The sequence below is a fragment of the Squalius cephalus genome, assembly GCF_949319135.1.
Source record: "Squalius cephalus genome assembly, chromosome: 13".
NCBI classification, from domain to species: Eukaryota; Metazoa; Chordata; class Actinopteri; order Cypriniformes; family Leuciscidae; genus Squalius; species Squalius cephalus.
This window is the reverse complement of record NC_137134.1, coordinates 8,718,044-8,738,695: the sequence shown is the minus strand read 5'-3', so window position 1 is coordinate 8,738,695 and position 20,652 is coordinate 8,718,044. Positions and strand designations below refer to the sequence as shown.

The window sequence follows — 20,652 nt, the reverse complement described above, 5'->3', positions numbered from 1 at the left end:
TTTCATTTTAAAGTTTAAACTTTGTCTTCAAATTTGGTTTTAAGATGAAAAATGTACCAATCACATCATTTCTAACACACACTTACCACATTCGGCTTAATCTCAGAAAGCAGAAACGAAAGCTACTGCTGTGTGTTTTTCCCTCGTCTCCGGTGTGTTACCAAATTGCTTGAGCTTATTTCGTTCATTAGATCGAAAGATCTGAAAAAAACACATACATTTACCCGCCCATAGACCCGCCCATCAAAGAAACCAGGACAGAAGAGGTTGAAAGTGGACTAGAGACAGATTAGTGCAAATATACATCACAAATATTGAATATGTCTTATAAATATGCAAATTCAAATCAATGTTGGTTCATTTTCAAGTCAGCGCCAGTATATCATGAATATTGGATATGTTGCCCAGCAATCAACTATTATAAAATGGCTTTCGAACACTGTTCTGGGTAACCCAGTTGTAGGAGGCTTTATCCTAAATCACAAACCTCAGCTGTGAACGAATGAAGAATGTGCTCTGCAAGGTCATTCGCCTCACAAAGTGTTCAGATGTTTCAGTTTTAAACTGTGAATATCTGTAGCATCCAAACCTGTTCCTACACTCCAGCTTTCACTGTAAACTCTTCAGCAAACCCCAGAGCAGTGAGCACAAATAAAGCCTGCAGTGACAGATATAAGCGTATCCATATACGGTCACACACAGACATGCTGGTCTGAGAGACCGCGAGAAAATGTGTTCGTTTACTGCTTCTGTAAACACCGGCCATCGGCAGAGTGGCTCCTTCATTGGTGGAAAGAAAAGTGAAAAAAAGGCAGAGGAATTCACAGGGAGGGCAGGACAAATTCCTGGACTTATTGAGACTGGAATGTTTTCCTTGATCCAGGACACAGGATCTGAAAGGAAACGCTGCGACCACAAGCGTGCAGATCAGAAACCCATTTAGTCGAGATATTGATGTGAAATTAGGTAAAACATCATTGCAATTTATTAATTACGGCTGTCAAAAATAAGCCGTTAACTTTGATCCCGTCAATGACGTGTTTGTGTCCCGCACGCCGGGGAAAAGTGTAAATACTTGCGATACTTTTGCATCTAGAGGATCGATCCTCATAATAATATTGATACCAAACGTTTTAAATAGTAGTTGTGAAATGTGTGAAAAAATTGGTGACTGACAGCTCTCATTCATCACTATATACTATAACTATGTATATAAATGTGGCACTTGAGTTTGTGATTTTTATTTTTAGTCAACTTAAATTAAAAAGCCTATAAAATGGTGGCATTCAAATATACTACAAAGTTGAATGGCTATAATTACTCATTTCATCACTAGAAACTGAGAAGAATAAAGACATCAGTAGCAGTTCTCTGAACTTGTATCAAATATTTAATGTATACCATCTTTGTTGTTTCTACATTAATTTGGAGATTCGGTGTGAAAATGTGCATTACAGTCTAAAATATTGCACATTTTTATGTTGTGTTTTATTATAGAAAAATGTAAAAGATGAATATCTACAGTTAGCTGTCTCTTAATGTCTTCTAGGTGACTCCTATGATGTTTGTGCCATTTGTTTGGATGAGTATGAAGAGGGCGAGAAGCTTCGGGTCCTGCCCTGCTCACACGGTGAGTTTCAGCTGCTTGATCAGCTAATAATGCAGTTTGGGAAGGACTTCACAGCCTAATATCAGCTAAAGGAATGTTCTGGATTCAATGCAAGTTCAGCTCGATCAACAGTGTCTGCTTTTTGTTTGTTTCTATGACCCAAATTATTAGTTAACTAAATTATTTGTAATTTTTTTTGTGGTAAAATCGATGGAGTTGCCACAGAGCATTCGCTGAAAATGTGACTCAGGACATTCAAGTTCAGAATAATAATTAGAAAAACTCATAAATGAAATTTAATCAAAGTTTATATACACACACTTACGGTACACTGTAGGTTATATTCAGTTTTAAAGAGATTGTTCTCCCTAAAATGAAGATTCAGTCATGATTTACTCACCCTGGTGTTGTTCTAATCTAATGCATTGGGTCGTTCTTTCTTTTACGGACCATAAAAGGAGAATTTTTAAATAATGCCCCATATAATGGCATTTTCGAGCATTTTAATAAAGACGCAAAAGTATCACAGAATGATGCCATGCGACACTTATATTCCAAGTGTTCAGGGGGTTTATTGATAGGGTTTGGTGAAAAACAAACCGAAATTTAATGTATTATTCAATGAAATTCCTGATCTTGGCCGTTGGGCTTCTCTGCGGGACGTGCACATTCATTGTTTTGATGAATCGCAGCAATCCATTTGCTTCATAAGGAATTGCATGCGCAGGGTAAGTTTTGTGAAAGTGTACATAAGATTGCAAGCGTAAATTAAATTTGCATGCGCAAGAGAAGATTTGTAAAGGTGTAAATCGCCTTTCAAGTGTAAGAAACATTTTTTTGCAACATTTTACTGTTATTCGTAAGTGTAATTCATTAGGGGTGTAACGATATTCGAACCGAACCGAAAAACCGCGATACACCACCCACGATACGAATCGCGATACTCTCATGGCGTACCGAACACGCCCGCCCCGCCCCCATTGGACCTCATGTCTTATGTGTACACAACGAATACAGCGTTGTTGCCTAACCACCATTAACCACATTTAATCGCAATAAGCTCAGTGTTTTGTTACTTTCGATAATAAGCAATGTGTAATCTTTCAAATTCTGTCTATTTGATCACGAAATTCAAACATTAAATGTCGTTTTGGCGCTCTTTGATGTGGCGTGACAGATCACCGTAGGCTATAGCTCCTCATTTCAAGCGGCAGCGCGGAGCGCGAGTAAACGCGATTCTCTTCCCCAGTTAAAGAATAAACATGAATGGACACCTGAAGGTATGTTGAAAGATACAGTATACTTACTGAAAGGCATCATAACTCGTGTAATCGCTAAGTCAGTGTTTCAACAGCGGAAATACGTCAATAAAACGCTTAGTTTTTCACATAGCTTTATTTACCTCAGGCAAGTCATTCAGTGTCCACAGCTTGTTGGTTTGCTAAGGAAATGAACTCTTTCACTAAATAAATGCACTATATTAGCCTATATATTATATTTTACTTAACCTGTTAATGACATCTTGATTATTTAATGTATGTTTAAAATATCTGTCATGAAAATGACAGCAACTGTGTAAATGATTATATTTCAATAATAAATTAGAGTAAAAACATATGTTAATGTAGAAACTGCTTTATGTGCAGTTTACATGTTTTCATACAATTTGTTACTTGAGTGTTGATTATTATTATATCTAAAAATAAATAGCAACTGAATTTAGGCTAAAAGTCTAGGCTCTGTTGTTAAGCTTTAATGTTATAGTAATGTGCAGGCAAGGGCTCCTATATAGTTTACAGCATTAGCAGATAATTTTTTTTTATCCTTGCGAATCGTTTACTTGTTACTTAAAATTAATTTAAAGACAAGGACACAATTTGTTAATTAAAGCACTGTTAAAAAAAAAGAAAAGAAGCAATTTTAGCTTTCTAAACCCCCCACCCCACCTAAATGAACCGAACCGAGACGTCAAAACCGTGGGACGTACCGATTAACGTACTTAATTGCGTTTGTGTAAAAAAAAATAAACTGTTGCAAATGTCTAAATGGCTTGTTGTGTGCATGGGGCAACAAAGTTCACGAAATAACCCGATTTGTACAGTTGCGTGTACGTTTTGTCACGATTCTCTCACTCACTGAGTTTTGCAAGCGCGAAGAGGAGGGCGGGTCCACCTTCTTCATGTAGCCAATCACATGAGCTTCTCGCTGGCTCTTAATTTACTCTTATCTGATTGGTTCAATAAACACGCCAGTCACCAGAACACATCTTTCTCTTCATTTGGCTCAGAAACGTTCTCGTTGCTGGTCCAGAAAAACACACAAGTTGTGAGAAATCAAGACTAACAAATATGTGACGTGAAATACAATGCCTAGAAATCCCCCGTGTAGTTCCTTCACTGAGTCACATATCACCGGACTGGAACGTTTGTCTGATGACAGATGCGAACGCGATAACTTCTTGTCACGACGAACACCACGGATATATTCACCTCAGAGAAGATGCATTGATTCCTCATAACGTGTGTTTTTCTGGGCGAGTCGGAGTGAACTCGAGCGCTAATAAAGTCTCAGCACAGGGTCAGGATTTTCATTAAATAATGGATTACATTTTAATTTGTTTGAGGTATAATGGCATACTTATCATAAACCCCCAGAACACTTGCATGGGATCATTGGGTGATACTTCTGCGTCTTTCTTAAAAAGCTTGATGCTGGTCACTATTCACTGCCATTATGAGTGCGAGCGGGACATCTTTAATAAAAATCTCCTTTTGTGGTCCGAAAAAGAAAGAAGGACGTTATTATACGGCATTAGAACAACACCAGGGTGAGTAAATTCTTAATTTTCATTTTAGGGAGAACTATCCCTTTAAGATTCATTTTAATTCAAATTACAGTAGTCAACATTTGAAGTGGATCAAAAAAAGATCATCAAAGTTGACCTGAGACGAGAACGGGTGTTGTTCATAACTTTGTTGGAAGGCTTCAAATGTTGATACACATAATATAGATCACGTTTGTCAGGATCTCTCGCATTAATTCTCTCTGCACCAATTATCAGCCTATCACTGCAAGTGTGTTGACCCGTGGCTGACCAAAACCAAGAAGACGTGTCCGGTGTGCAAGCAGAAAGTGGTGCCGTCCGACGGCGACTCCGAGTCCGAGTCCGACTCCGGGGACAGCGGAGGCGAGGAGAACGAAGCTTCGGAAAACACGCCCCTGCTGCGATCCCTGGCCTCCACCAGCGCCCATTCCTTCGGCACCATGTCCGGCTCGCCATCCCAGCGCGAAGTGGAGTCGTCGGACTACGACGAGCACAGCGACACCACCGACAGCGACGAGGAGGTCACCGTGGAAACGGTCGTCGTACAGCTGCAACAGGGGCGTCCCGACAACATGGAGGCCGACGCTTAAGCGTTAGCCAATCACGACTCGGACTCTTAATAGAGATTCCAATACGTTTCACCATCACTTACAATTTATCGTTCGGAGTTTAACATACAGCGATACTATACAGCGAAATTTTCTACAAATCACGATCCCCCCCCCCCCCCCCACACACAAGATCCTACGAAATTTATCACGCACATTTTTGCCAACCTCCGCAGATGAGCGTCACCTCTGGGAATGTGATTTGTGCTTGCTGACCGAACGCCAAACTCATCTCAGACGTGTACCCGACCGCGAACAACTGCATGTTTTATACGACACCATGAGACTTTATTATTGAACTTGTACTGACACTGATGTCACACTTTTAGTTCGATCATTAACAGTGGAGCCGCTCTAAATATCAGTCACTCGAAGTGTAGTCTAACATCATTTATGTACTGTACGTAGGAAATAAGTTGGGTAAGTAGGAGTTGGAGGTTTTTGATCACCGTTTTTTGAACCGTTACCAATGTCCGTTTGCCTTTTAATGTTGCTTTACTGTAAATATATCTTTCTGCTCACCCTTGTTTATAAGTAGTCTATATTCATTTCTCTTCATGAATAAAATACTACACCTTTTGCTGTTTTCGTCTCAGTTTCTCATCCATCATTTTGGAAAGTGGCACATGGTTTTAAGTAAAAAAAAAAAGCTATATAAACATAAGTGAACCTATAAGGGGGAAATAGTTTAGGTTTTTTATAACCGTTTTATATTTTCGTGTGCAAAAAAAAAAAAAAAAAGGTCCTCAGAGAAATGTTTTGTGCAATAAAACTTCTCATGAATATTTTCCATTTGTGTGCAATAAACCCTAATCGCCTTTTAGCTTATGATCTCCTTTTTGTGTGTGTGAAAAATCTGAGTTTGGTAATTTACACTTTTTCTTTAGGGGGAAAAAGATTTCCTCAAATTCTTATACCAGATAAATAATGAAATGTTGCCCTATTAACACTTTTTTAACAACGGCTGAAGGTATGGTAAAGTATGGCTACACAATATATAAAATTTTTGCAAATCTACAGATTGCCATGCCTTACGATAACAGTGATTTTAAAACTTTAAAGATTACATAAGTCCAAGTTTTAGATCAACAGAGTAGACCGTTACATACGTGTGACTTATGCTTAATGTTATTAAATGCAATTAGCACGGAAAGTCACCACTCGGACAGCGCTTGATCCTGAACTCAGCTCCGCAGCTTATCCATATACACACACACACAATGTCAAAAAGGCCATCTTGGTGAGTATTCACAAAGAGAAAGCACACGTGTAACAGTATCTTGGATTTGTGCCGATTGTAAGGTGACAGCGGCCTAAGAAACCTGAGTCCGTACGTGTGCTTAATGTTAATCAGACAACAAAATCACTCACTACTCTTGACTGGATAACTTACAGCTTTATGATAAGAATCAGTGTATATGTAATTCATACTGTGAAGACTAAGCAGTGTTTTGTTTTTACATTTGATTACTACATTTTCGGTTGTTAAATAAAGCTAATGTAGGCCTACCTGAAACCCTAGACGTTAAAATGACACTTTATGTAATGCTACAGTAAAACTTTTAAAGGTTATAGGGAAGCTTTTTTCTCACAAAAAGAATATCATTTTCAGTTTTTAGTTATATTTGAATGTAATTTAAATTTACTTTACACACTCAAAGCATTATTGTATCGCATATCAAATATCACATTTGAAGCTACATGGAAGCTTGTTTCCGCCACAGAATAAAACATTTTAAAAGATAATTGCGACTATTTCTCAGAATTGCGAGTTATAAAGTCAGAATTGCGTGAAATAAAGTCTTAAAGTTATAAATTGACTTTCTCGCAATTGCGACTTTATATCACGCAATTCTGACTTTATAACACATAACTGCAAGTTTATATCTCACAATTCTGACATCTTTTCTCAGAATTGAGATATAAACTCACAATTGAGATATAGTCCAATTCTAAAGAAAAAAAATAGACTTTTCTCTAATCTCACAATTCTGACTTTATAACACGCAATTGCGACTTTATATCATGCAATTCTAACTTTATATCTCCCAATTGCGTATTATAAAGTCAGAATTTCAAGTAGGCTATATTTCTCGCAATTGCGAGTTTATATCTCATAATTCTGACTTGATAACATGCAATTGTGACCATCACGCAATTTTGACTTGACACAATTGCGACTTTATATCACGCAATTCTGACTTTATAACCTGCAATTGCGACTTTATATCACGTAATTCTGAGATAAAAAGTCAGAATTGTGAGATTAAAAAGTCGCAATTACCTTTTTTATTTTTCACTCTGTGGCGGAAACAAGCTTCCATACATTTTTCTTCAATATTGCCTAGTAGAAAGTTTCCAATTCTGTTTTAATGCAACAATCAACAAAATGGGGGAAAATGAGACAAAAAAAGCCCAACTTTTCAATTTTTGTGCAAAAATAAGACTTTTTTGTGCAATAAAACAACAAATTTGTTTTCCATTAACATTTTCCAATTTTTGTACAAACAAAGCATATTTTAGTTTATCTACTATAACTTTGAGAAAAACAGATTCCACATGAAAATGACCCCTTTAAAAATAACATGCAAGCAAAAGAAACAGACAAGTAATTTGGTTGGAATAGATTTATTTAATTTGTCTGTAAACAAGGTGGTGAGATTAATTTATGGCATTTCTTGGTTTATGCATATGAAATCAGACATGTCAGACTGTATCCAAGATGTATGAAAAAAGTACAGGGAAACAAGAAATGAACAATAGTCAAGAGGTTTTGAACCTGTACAAATATCCCACAAGGCCAGAACTTCTGTAGATACTAAAAACCCCTGAACCAAGAACTGATAGAATCATTTGGGAAGCTGTCTGAATCAATAGCAACAGATTCGCTCTACATTATGGCACAGAATACACATTATGATTGGAGTGTTATACATTTGGACAGACATGACTCGAAGGCAATTTATCCCACAGTCATGACAATTCATTCATGGGTTAAATTCAATTCAAGTGCTGAAAGAGCTGGCAAAACAAGACCGAAGTCTTATTTGTGACCAGACGCTAGTGTTTTGTTGGTGTAAATAACCCAAGCAATGACGAAAATTGGTCCAAATGAAAGAATTCAAACTGTATACTCCAAGCGCTTACACCGGGATACCCACTGTCTCAAATGGCAGTCGTCTTGAAAATAAAAAATATATATATTACATAAGCTAGCAAAACAAGTGCAATGACGGAATGTCCATGAACATTCAATATGGGGTTTTGATGGGAGAAAATGCTACTTAAGCCCAAAAATGACTGCACTACCAACTATTTAAGAGCTCGACCTCCCACTCCATGAATGTTGGTGCGACAAAGGGAAAGAATATGAATCTGTCATTCAGGAAGTGTCGCATCTACAGGTTGAGTTGAGGCGTCAATGACGACAAACTTTGGGTTGAGGAAAACTTAAAGAAATGGACATTTGTTAGCGCAGACGGCACATTTAATTTGGCGCTAATAAAAAATTGGTGTCAAATTAAAAATGCCGCCCATCCTGACTAAGGCCCATTCAAAGATATGCATACAGTCGACCTTTCCCGGATTTGATCCAGGAAAGGGAATTTGAGTTTAGCTCAAGCCCTTGGTAACAAACTAAACACCCAAAATGTTTGTTTTTGTTTCATGAATAAGCAGAAATGAGACACTTACATTTTGTCTTGAATGCATCATGTTTAGCAATGGAACGTAGTTCCAAAATGGGAACGAACACAATAAATGGAAATACATGGGATGGGGTTATAAAGTGATTGGGGAAAGGATGGGTTTGGGTAGAACAAAAAGAAATTAGAGTTGAAAACAAATAAATGATTAAGCAAATCTCTCCTAGAAAAGAAAGGTTAGTGTTGGTAGGAATGAGCAGCTATAGGTGGGCGGGTGTCTTAATATCCAGATTTCCTCAGGTATTCAGCCATTTGATACGCTTTCTTGTTGAGCAGCCCTCCATGGGTACCTTCCTTGCCCATGACTATAACCAATGCTGGAGTACACAGGAAAAAAAAAACAAGAACAAAAATCAACAAACTTGAGGGGCGGGGGGGAAAAAAAGAAACAACTTTCCCAACTCAAAAAAGGGATGCAATTGTTGACACAAGATTCATTACCCTTCCTTGCCATTATGATGTCCAAAAACTTTAAATGCGTTTCAATGATGAGGGGGGGGGGGGGGGGGGGGGGGTAATCTTCACAGCTTATTTTGGGAATGTGGGTGACTTGTTTTTTTTTCCCTCCCTAAATTTCACTACTTGATCAAGAAATAAAAAGAAAGAAGCTAAAACCCTGAATCTCTCAAGTATTTTGCCATTGAATATGCCTTCTTATTCAAGCCGCCTCCGTGGACCCCTTCTTTGCCCATTACAAGAACCAAGACTGAAAGAGAAAGACAGAGAAAGGAAGTTAAGAGGACAGGGAAATCCCAGCCCCGGAGAAAAAAAGCCAAACCAAGATCAACAAGCTGAGATAGGACAGAATAAAAAGCAGAGATCAAGATAACAGGAGGCATGCAGAGTGAAAGATTGCAGGCTAGAGGAAATGCCTTTATTTAGATACAACTGGCAACACCTTTTAATAACTCTCATTAACATCTCCCAAACTCAGCGAGGTTTGTGGCACTGATCGTTTGAAAAATAAAGCTTTGTTCGAGGATACAAAAGAGTGAGAGTAAGAGAGAGTAAGAGTGAGTGAGTAAGAGTGAGAGAGAGAAAGAGAGAAAAAGTGAGAGAGAAAGAGAAAGAATGAGTGTAAGAGAGTAAGAGAGAGAGAGAGAAAGAGAGTGAGTGTAAGACAGAGTAAGAGTGAGAGAGAAAGAGTGAGAAAGAGTGAGAGAGAAAGAATGAGAGAGTGAGTGTAAGAGAGTAAGAGAGAGAGTAAGAGTGAGAGAGTAAGAGTGAGAGAGTAAGAGTGAGAGAGTAAGAGTGAGAGAGTAAGAGTGAGAGAGAAAGAGTGAGTGTATGAGTGAGAGAGTAAGAGTGAGAGAAAGAGTGAGAAAGAGAGAAAGAGTGAGAGAGAGAAAGAGTGAGAGAGAAAGAGAGTGAGAAAGAGAAAGTGAGAAAGAGAGAGTGAGAAAGAGAGAGAGAAAGAGAGTGAGAAAGAGAGTGAGAAAGAGAGAGTGAGAAAGAGAGTGAGAAAGAGAGAGTGAAAGAGAGAGTAAGAAAGAGAGAAAGAAAGAGAGAGTGAGAGAAAGAGAGAGAGAGTGAGAGAGAGAGAGAGAGAGAGAGAGAGAGAGAGAGAGAAAGAAAGAAAGAAAGAAAGAAAAAGAAAGGAGAGAGAGAGAGAGAGAGAGAGAGAGAGAGTGTGAGTAACTGAAGTAATGATTGACGACGGGCCGCTAAGTTATTATTCAATTATTTTATTAATTTGATCAATTATTAAAAATTAATGTACTTCCGAGGTGGTAATATGGCATTAACTTATTATCAATTATCCCACTTATACCACGATCTCCACATCTTAAGATTTACATGTTTTTATCTCATATGTTTTTCATCCTTACAACACTTAAATGAAACTACTTCAATAAGCACTTTCTACTTTTGCACATCTTGGCCATTTTTATACTATCCTTTGGTGGTGAAGAAACTTCAACACCTTATTAATGTGAATCAAGCATTTCACAGCACTGTGATGTAATGAAAGCTATTATAGTGTTACCATTTCGATTAGGCCTGTCGGTCCAGTAATGACCAAACATTTAACTTATTCATTTGAACACTTAAATGCAAGCATGTGAAATCAAAGGCAGGAAAGCAGGTTTAGTTCCTGTCCTCAATGCATGCCATGAGGTATATGAAAGACTGATTCATGAAGGAACATTATTATTTTCAGAAAACAGGAAATCCGTTCACATTTTTCAAGTGCAAAAGACCCAAGAGGTGTGTGAGATTAGCAGAAACGCATGCAAACGAGAGGGAATGTACCTCAACAGGTCTCAGACACTTCCTCAACACTTGAGCTCAAGTCTCCTGATCAACCGTGTGAAATGACTAGCTAGTCAATGAAATGCTACTTTTAGATTTGCTTTATTCCCCCAAACTCCTGCCGTTACTTTGCAACACCAAATTCTAAAGACTTTAAATGGCATTTTGTCTCCCGTTAAGCTCTTAAAACTATTTCAAACCATTTAAAAACTTTATTTTCACTTATTAAAAGAGCCCCTACATATGAAATATAGTATTTGCAACAGTTAAAATGCATGATTTCATATTGAGGAAAGGCTGACATCTATATCTACCATTGAAAACAAACATACATAGAGGTTTTATGAATTTTGTGTTTTATGTTTTATGAAAGGTAATTGTGAAAGAATATAAGAAAGGACTAGTACCTTTGGCAGCTTTACCGACAGTAATGTTGTATGTTGGCTCTCCTCCTTGACTCTTCGTCCTGATGTCCATCGTCCAGTCGCTGTCGACATGGAGACTGTCTCGGATGACCGAGCACTTCTTTGAACCTAAGGTCAGGCCGTGGGTGAAGAAACTTTCTCGGTCTTTCCCTACGAGGACGTCGATTTCTGTTGGCTGATGTTAGAAAGAAAACACCACAATATTAATTGCAGAACTGCATCTTCTTGTCTGGTTTTTCACATTTTATTGTGGATTAATGATCAGCCAAATGCAAATCAACAAATGCAGGAAGGCAGGTAGATGAATATTGGAAAGATCCATGCAGATAATCAACTTTACACTTGACATCAATGAATCATTCAGACTGTGTCAGAAGTTCATTATGCAGTTTTACACTAAAGCCTCTGTAAGTCAGTATGGTGGGCTGGTCAGTTAATGACACTCGCTGTTATTGTGCAACAGGCCGGGACACAATTGTTGACATCTGCCGGACAACTCAATTTAGATTTTATGAGGCGTCACATTTGTGAAATGCATGAAGCACCGCTCACACCAAAGTCATTTTAAAACAAGCCGTTTTCTGTTGGTCAGTGTGGTGAATTTGCGCGACCAATGAACGAAATATGTGAGGGGAACCTTTTATCGCCTTCACACGAAACTAGGGGTGTGCCGGTTTCAGAATTGGTGATGACGGTTATGACGTGAGTCAAATGTGACGGTTCGTAACATAACCGTCGTTCCGGGGGGGGGGGGGACATTCGTCTGTTATAGGACAACTTATTTTGAATAAAATTAATATTTGTGTAGTGTTCAATGTTGTTATCAATAGAGATACGCGGATGGGGTATTATTTCATCCGCAACCGCATCACAAAACTCATCATCCGCACCAATGTTTTTTGACCAGATTTCAAAGCCGCACCCGCCCGCCATCCGCTTGTTTTGCGGTCAATGGACGATGCAATGCTCTGCTGATGAGCCGCAAGAAAGCCCTTGTCTGTTCTAGAAATGATGCAGCAAAGATATTTAATGCTAATGTATGAGGCATAGGCCTACGCTGAGTTTCATTCATTTACGATGAGATGTGCTCTAGTTCAACTTCACAATGCAATGCAAGTGAACGCGGCGCACCGGAGCCTCGATGTCACGGTTATTATATTGTCTCCTATATTTGCTTTTATTTATTAAAATAAATTTATTTATTGGTTGATGAAACATTTATTAATATTAAGATACAATTTGTACAAAACGAAATTCGCTTTAAAGAAAGGCTTTCTAAAAAGCAAAACTTAATGAAGTGGTAAAAATCATGTCTGACGATTTACAAAACAAAACTTCATTAAGTGGTAAAAACCATGTCTCCCGATTGCAAATGTTCATTGCTAATGTTTATTATTGCAAATGTTTTTCATTTGTTTAATAAATCTCATAATGATGGCACATCACTAGGCTATATCATAGCTTTTATTTCTATCTCAAATGATTGGCGGTCGGTCAAGGGGTACTTGGCAAATAATCAAATACAGTTGGAAACGACGTAGACCATTAATGACACAGACTGTTAACATTTGTTTTTAATTAGTATTTAAACATTCTCTATGATAAAAAATGTTTGTAAAAATATTTTAATAAACACGGTTTTGGCGGTTATAGAGTTCTAATGACGGTGTTCAACTATAACCGTCGGTCTCACGGTTATATACTAACCGTCACACCCCTACACGAAACGCAGATCGCGTTGACAGATACTCATTTAAATTCCAGCATCATTCCAGGAAATCCCTATCGCTGTATCTGAATAAACAGAAGATTGAAACGCTTGGATTAAACATGACTTATAAATACACGACTGCCTTATTCTGTGTAAGAAGGCACATCGTCTCACAAGAAGGAGGAGCTCCACTGTCGTTATGAAGTGAGTTTGGAGTAAATGCATGTTATTAAAGTGTAAGTTGCAGGTTAACCACAACAGCCAATTAATGTGTAAATTAAAGTGCTCTATATGTATATATTTAATTATTTCTGTCTTAAAATGCGTTAAAATAACATTTATTGGGGTTTCTTCAAAGGTAGCGTGTTTTTTCAGTTACTGGGTGATGACGTCATAAGAGGAACTCGCAACCCATACTCCGCTAGATTCTTACTGTATTATGGCTATTTGGAGAACGACTGAGGATGTGGGAAACCATCAAATTCTTTATGGACCACAGCCCTACAATTTTTAACCGGTCAGGCGTGAGAGAGGGGAGCCATGGCACTCAAAGAGTTATTAATGCTTGGTGTGAGGAGAATTAGTGGAGGGTTAGCCAGGTGCCGCGGTGAGTAACGTTAGCTACGTTAGAGCTAGTCTAGCCTGGTGCAAACTTAACCCGGATAATATAACGGAACAAGCAAGTCTTTTCAAAATATTGCCGTCATGTAGAATAGCAAGGAGGGACAACGACTGAAGACATTATTTACTTACAGTAAGTCAGTCCAAATCAGAGCTGTAACGTTAGAGATGCACACACTGCACAGGCATCAATCGCTAGTCTCATCGACGCCTCAAACGTCATGTAATACCCTTCCTCAATCCACGCGTTATCAATTTCTCACGATTTAATTAGCGATGTTTATTGTCAGAAAAGAAAAAGAGAGATCGATGTCCCCATCACTGTGTTTGTGTGGGCTATCAGCAGTGGAGAGTATGTGCTGCCGTGAGGTGAACGCGTTTAGTTTAGTGGAGCAGCTCGACCTGCGACCGGCTGATCTGACGTGCCTGAACCCGTTTGTTTTGCGAATAGCTTATTATCATTTCAGGCACGATCACGGTCCCCTTGAAGTCAGCACACACGAGTATGTTTACAATGGAGTTATTTTATCCATAATTTTTTTTATCAAATAAAACATACAACCAACTTTTCTGTAGTTATGTGAGGCATCTATAGCTGCTAGCGTACGGTAACTCTACTAGTGAGTTCCTCTTATGACGTCACGCCCCATCTAGTGGAAGGGAGCGGGAGCGGTTAAATCCACTGTTAAAAGTGCCAACTTTTCATATTATATCAGCATTTTTGGTATAAAAAACAATGGTGGGCGGTTCTTATCTTTATGTTTAATAAACACATTGCATTACTTCGTAAAAAATTTAACCTGCAACTTACACTTTAAATGTTGTCTGTTGATGGACAAGAGGTTCATAAATGCTTCTCATGTTTTGGAAAGATGTTTGACGCGTGTTGCTTTTTCAAATGCACATTATAAGTGACTCAAACTCACAGTGCTTTCAGAGTGAGCAGCGTTTACAGAGCCGTACATCAATGACTAGCTGCGCATAAAAAGAAAAGAATCGCAGCCTTTGCGATTTTAAAATTGCGATAAGCCATCTCGATTTAAGTGCGATTACATGTAAAGTGCGATTAATCGTTGAGCCCTACACAAAATTGTACAGATTTGCGCAAAACTTTTGCGATATTTTCTAAATGTCGCTAAAAAAATTATTGCATAATGACGGCGTTTCTATTAACCGATGTTTTTTCCTCTCGCGACAAGTCACTCCAAAAATCAAGGCAGCGGATGCTAGTAGATTTACGTATATATCGCAGCCACCGCACTATCCATTATCTTTAATGGAAGGAGACGTAGGCGTGTATACAAAGCATCATTGGCAAGTTAAGCCCCTTATACTTGTGAGCGGCTCACATGAGGTTGTTTATCTGCTTCAAGGTCTTGATAAACCATGGCATTTCTTCGTTGTTTTGAATCCAGCATTCCCATAGTACTTCTGTCTTTTATGAGTTTAACGAAGAACTCGGTCTCGTCTTCTGTCCAAACACACCGCGCCTTCTTTAAAGAATGACCGACTGTTTCGTACGTCACGGCTAATATGTCAAGTCATCTTCATTTATATAGTGCTTTTAACAATGTAGATTGTTTCAAAGCAGCTTTACAGAGATAAACTTATAATTTAAGGTAACAGAGATTGTTTTGGCTTTATAGCGGTTCTTTAATAAAGTTATTTTCCAGCTAAAGTTAGTTTTGATTGATTCGCTTCCGTCGCAACAATCATTTGTTCTTAAAATAATATGTACCTCATATTAACTCTTTCCCCGCCATTGACGGAATTTTACGGCGATCCGTGTTTTCCCTGTTATACTGTAGGTGGCGCTATTACGCATCTTCTGAAAGAGCACTGAATCTCCTGATCAAAATGTTGCTTTATGAAACTTACCAACATTCAAGTGTGGATTAAAAAAAAAGAAAGAAAGGAATGCATGAAGGTTTTTTGTTTAAAAGCAGAGGCTTTGTTCTTTCTTTTTATATATCGCATGTTCAGATATTCATACAACTAAATATTCTGGGGGCCATGAAATTGTGAAAAGCTTAAATGCTGGCACTGACTGGCAACTTTCCTCAAAAACACTGGCGGGGAAAGAGTTACGGTGCGTTCACATTACCAAAATTTTGCAGGCAAAAAGGCCCATTGTCAATTAGGGGTGGAACGGTACACAGAAGTCACGGTTCGGTTCATACCTCGGTTCAGACATCACGGTTCGGTACGAGTTCGGTACAATGGAGGGAAAAGCAAAACAAAAATGCAGAAGGCAATTTTTTTTATTGTGCATGTCTCAGGCTGTACCACCTAGTGTCATACAGTCTCTCCCCTGAGCTAGCTGCAACAGCCTGCCCTGAAGTGTGAAAAGTAAGATGTAAACAAAATAAGACAATCAGCTATAAAACTGGAAATAAAGCATCTCTTATTTATGTGCGGACGCACGAGGGTGCGCGGCAAAAATGTCGTCATTGCAGTGTGGGCGGTCGTGCGCGTTGGGTGCGCAAGGCCACATTTCGCGTGGCAGTGTACGGCTTTTTAGCGCGCACGGCTGCGCATCCGAAGACGCACGACTTCGAGCCGAATCTGGCCGAGCATGTACATCTCACAGCACCGGCACCCAGTTCTTGCATCTAAATTAGTTGCTTACATTAACAAAATGAGCCTACAATAGCAGCCATAAGCCCTTTAAATAAAAATAAATGGCCATGTTTTATAAAAAGGTTCACAAAACTAAATAAAAATGTTTAGAAATTATGCAAGATAACGTTAATTTAGTTGTAGGTTATGTTCTCATATCCATTTTTTTTTCTAATGTCACAAGGAATAATCTGGTTTACTGCTTACACAATTCTTTTGTAGTGTGGTTTTGGGTGTACTAAAGTGTTGTTTTACTAAAATAAACATTCATGAGTGTACCTTACTTCTCACCGCTGATTGCTGTTGGTTTAGAGGACAATTACACCGAGTTGCACCCTGTCGTTTCAAAGAATATACACCAGCGAGCGCGAAGTATAAATGCCTCGTCCATTTGGGGAGGCGCACACGCGGCCAGCGGAGGCTCGCGCTGCGGAGGCAGGCGAAAGTATAAACAAACCTATCTTAAGGCGGAGCTACATATTAGGTGTCCCTAAAGAACCCGTGTATCTAACAGTAGTTCCGCGTTACATTAATTAATTTGCACGCGAGTTTTATTTATTTTTATACCGTGTATTCTCCGTGTAAATTCATGCACCGAACCGTGACGCCCGTACCGATTTGGTTCAATGCGAATACATGTACCATTCCACCCCTATTGTCAATGGTGTAGCGATGCATGAAGCACAGTGAATTTGCGTGACCAACTTGAAGCAGTTGCGAAATCTGCGTGGGAAAATATTTTTCCCAAGGGCGAAATTCCCAATCACGTGGATTCCTTTTAAAATGACTTGATTTTGACCTTGAAAACTTGCTGAACACCCGTTTACGTGACCGCACCTTTGCTTAACTAGTCATGCAGACTAACCCAACAGCTAGTCAATTTTGACTATTGGTCGTCCAACAAATGACAAACTACTCATATGCTCTATTTTGATCATTAATTTTGGATAGATGTTTATTTCTAGAGTTCTCTGAACATTTAAAAGGATATTTCTGGAGTGTGATGAAAGCGCAGCTGAACGGAGGTTATTTGTTCCTTAAAAGGAACTTCTACTCGACAAATCTGGGAAGCATTCTGCCTAACCCTCAAACTGGAATGCATTAATCACATTAAACATTGGTTTTATTTGTCAAATGCTGACAGATCAAGTCTGAACGTGCAGTTTTCTTATTGGTTTCATTGTCGTTCGTTCATCACACATCAAAGCAGCTTTTGTTTTTGTTCTGGCTCACTACGAATCTACCGAGCCTTTTTCCCCCGAGGCCAAACCACTAAAAGCAGCAACTCTTCGGTGAGAATCAGCCAGCTGATGTTATTTCCAGTAGGTTCGGAAGCGCTGGTATGGCAGTAGACACAGTCTGGACTAACTTTAACTTTAAGAAGCCTTTTTAAACTCATACTTGGCCAGCAACACAGGAAACTAAGCAGCAAAATCCACTCCGAATGCCATTCCCAACCCGCGTGACAGCCTGAGGCCGTCAAGCTCTAACGGAAGAAGTCATACAGGTTTGGAGCAACATGAGGTGACTCAATTTTGGGATGGAGACGCCTCACAACCACAACTTGATTCATTTGAGCCTCAAACTTTCACCTTACTGAATTATTACAAAGGAAGAAAGATAAAATTAAGCATTCAACAACTTTTCCAATCTCATTCCATAGTGAAAACCCATTAAAACTGTCAGTATAAGGATTCCTTCACCTTATAGGCTAACCATTGAATTCCCATGACTTTTCTAGTCTTTGAAGGTTTTTTTCGCCATCTTCACAGTTCTTGTTAGAATTACTCACCAAGAGCAATTTCTAGAGGAAGAAATGTTTCAGAACCGAGCCTAACAAGAAAACAACTGATTCTGAAATGATCCAAACCTTCAAATCAGTTTTAAAATTCACTAACATTTCCAGGTATTCAATGACCATAGGAACCCTGCAAAAGTCTTTACGCCAAACATCACATGAACAAACGGGAAAACAGGTCTCGTCGCATCCGCTTGCCAGAGAACGTGTTAACAGCTACTTAGGAAATGACGGCGATATAAATGGACTTTTAAGGTAATCAGCCAGCCTAGCTCGTTCTTTTCATTATCGCCATTTCATTCCATACCCAGATAGCACAGGTACGTCAGCAAGATGTCTGATAAAGATCTGTTAATCTGGAAAGCATCTGCTTTGTAAAAACACCTGTTAAATGTCTTACAAATCTTAAACATCTTAAAGACATATTCTAAATGTCTATGATGAGACACCTTACAATAGGAAATGTCCCATTCCTGATGAGCAAACACTCAAAAAAAAAAAAAAAAAAAAAAAAAATAGGCCTACATCTTGCAGATGTAAATGCAGACATCAAATAGACATCTCCTAGATGTACTTGTGCTATCAGGGTATTAATATCCGAATATTAGTGATAAGAAGAAAAATAAAACTTTTAGATTTCAATATGCGATAGACATCGGTTATGATCATCTTTGGTGGCTCATTTGAAGGCATCTGGAGTAAAACAGCTCTATTAAAATTTAATGAAGCCCGCAAAAGATCTGAATCTGAATGAGTGAGTGAGTGAGTGAAATATATATATAGGCCTATACACACACACATACATCTATCTGTTATTGCATACTATAGTTAACCCAAAGTGAAAATCATGGCATCAATCATTCACCATGTTGTTCCAAACCTGTATGACTGGCTTTCTTCTGTGGAGGATAAAAGATGTTATTCTGATACATTTCTGTAGCATCCATTCAATGAAAGTCAATGGCCACCTAAACTGTTTGGTTACCAACATTCAACAAACTATATTATAATGAATTGTGCAGAAGAAAGCGAGCCTTACATGTCTGGAACGGCATGAGAGTAAGATATTGATTTAAAAGATTTATTTATTTATTTTTGGGCGATCCCTTTAACCAATGTAAAACGAATCTTTACATATTTTAACCTTATAAGCAGCCACTGAATGCGGTCCATTACGCTGGGGAAAGCATAGGACGGTGTGTAAATAAGCCTGTTATTAGATGAATTAACACCCGTTTATTGAGCGCCATCTTGGACTGGCAGGTACTGCGAGGATCCCGGATTCACGAAGGACTTTACGCACATTCCGCCGCTGAATGACCCGTGTGTTCCCGTACACAAGTGCATGAACACGCAGTCTGGTGATCTTAGGAGCTGATCGGCCTGTTTGCACTAACACCACCTCCCTCTTTATGACTGCAAAACGCATTTCTTTGAACTTCAAACCGCCTCAACCTTAACTTCTAACGCGCGACACTCGGTTTTTGTCCTGTATTTCGCGTTTTTTCGACGAAGAGATCCATTTAACCTCGATGATATAGTGACAGGATTTAGCCTAAATTAAAAAAATTAATAAAACGCACACAAAAAACTCATACTTAGTGGAAAATTATCTCCAAATTAAACATCTGGTGTTCAATTTGCGTTTGTCCAGCCAGTGTGTTAGCTTTCATTCCCACTCTAGGCCCTACACGGTTTATTTCGGCGCGTTTTTAACCCAACTCGTTAAAATCGCACGTTATTCTACGCGATGTAAAATAAATCGCGTCTGATGCGTGTTATATTATATTATATTATGCGTGTTACTCCAGCTAAACAGCAGTTTAGAGGCACGTTGCGAGCCCTGTCTGGGGAGGCAGACTGAAACACAGCCACAGTTTTCAGTCAATGACTTAACGTTACATATGCAGCAGAAAGAGAGCTGTTGCGTTAATAACACTTATTTACCGTGATGTTTATGAACGTCCCCCCCTCCTGCGCTGCCCACACGTATTTTGAGTCTGAGTTGCACCCAACAATGGCGGAGTCCTGGCAGCTGCCATCCGACATCAGGTTATCCACGTAGCTCTGCCACGACATGTTCGCCTTCTGGTTTCAAACGCTCCCACACGACACTTGCTCTGAAAAGACGGGACTGACAGTCTTGTGCGGTCTCAGTTTGCGGTTACCGTATATTTGTGTGAGAGAGAGAGTCCCGTCCTGTCCTGCACGCCCCCTTCTCTAATGTGAGTTTGAGCAGTAAAGAGTCCCGGCTGTACGGCACTCTGGGTGTAGTCCCTCTAATATCCCTCCGCGTAGGCTCGCTTATTAGAATGCGGTCCAGTAGGACAAAGCCATGTGCGCGGATTGATACACTCTCTGATTGGACGAATGGGTGTTTAGAAGGCACGTTGTGTATGAGAAAGTTAGTTAATGTGTGTAATATATTATTTAAATACTGAAAACAGTAACATGATGCTTGGACTAGGCTACTATTTATA

The 20,652-nt window shown here is 39.0% G+C and overlaps 2 protein-coding genes across 3 annotated transcripts in view; one reads left to right on the top strand and one right to left on the bottom strand.

Annotated features, from left to right (window-relative positions):
- The window catches only part of rnf13 (ring finger protein 13), a 28,349-nt gene extending 22,486 nt beyond the window's left edge, over window positions 1-5,863 (top strand). The window contains exons 9-10 of the mRNA XM_079890241.1: window positions 1,550-1,630; window positions 4,671-5,863. Coding sequence (XP_079746367.1) covers window positions 1,550-1,630; window positions 4,671-5,023 — 434 coding nt within the window. The 3' untranslated portion in view covers window positions 5,024-5,863. The remainder of the gene's footprint in view (window positions 1-1,549; window positions 1,631-4,670) is intronic.
- Window positions 5,864-7,820: 1,957 nt separating this feature from the next.
- pfn2b (profilin 2b) lies at window positions 7,821-20,493 on the bottom strand. Of its 2 annotated transcripts, none has more exons than XM_079889717.1 (3): window positions 20,120-20,493; window positions 11,406-11,598; window positions 7,821-9,062 (listed from the first exon to the last, which is right to left on the bottom strand). In XM_079889717.1, exons 1-3 carry the CDS (start codon window positions 20,249-20,251, stop codon window positions 8,965-8,967), a joined length of 423 nt encoding a protein of 140 aa, XP_079745843.1. In that variant the 5' UTR covers window positions 20,252-20,493; the 3' UTR covers window positions 7,821-8,964. The 2 variants fall into 2 exon arrangements, with proteins under 2 accessions (XP_079745843.1, XP_079745844.1); XM_079889718.1 differs by having other exon boundaries at window positions 7,821-9,451; window positions 20,120-20,430.
- Window positions 20,494-20,652: the final 159 nt, after the last annotated feature.

Coding starts and splice junctions, on each gene's coding strand:
- pfn2b (XM_079889717.1), bottom strand. CDS start 20,251: ATGTCGTGGCAGAGCTACGTGGATAACCTGATGTCGGATGGCAGCTGC. Junction 11,599..20,119: donor GGACGTTCATAAACATCACG/GTAAATAAGTGT, acceptor TTCTAACATCAG/CCAACAGAAATCGACGTCCT. Junction 9,063..11,405: donor TGTCGGTAAAGCTGCCAAAG/GTACTAGTCCTT, acceptor TGTGTACTCCAG/CATTGGTTATAGTCATGGGC.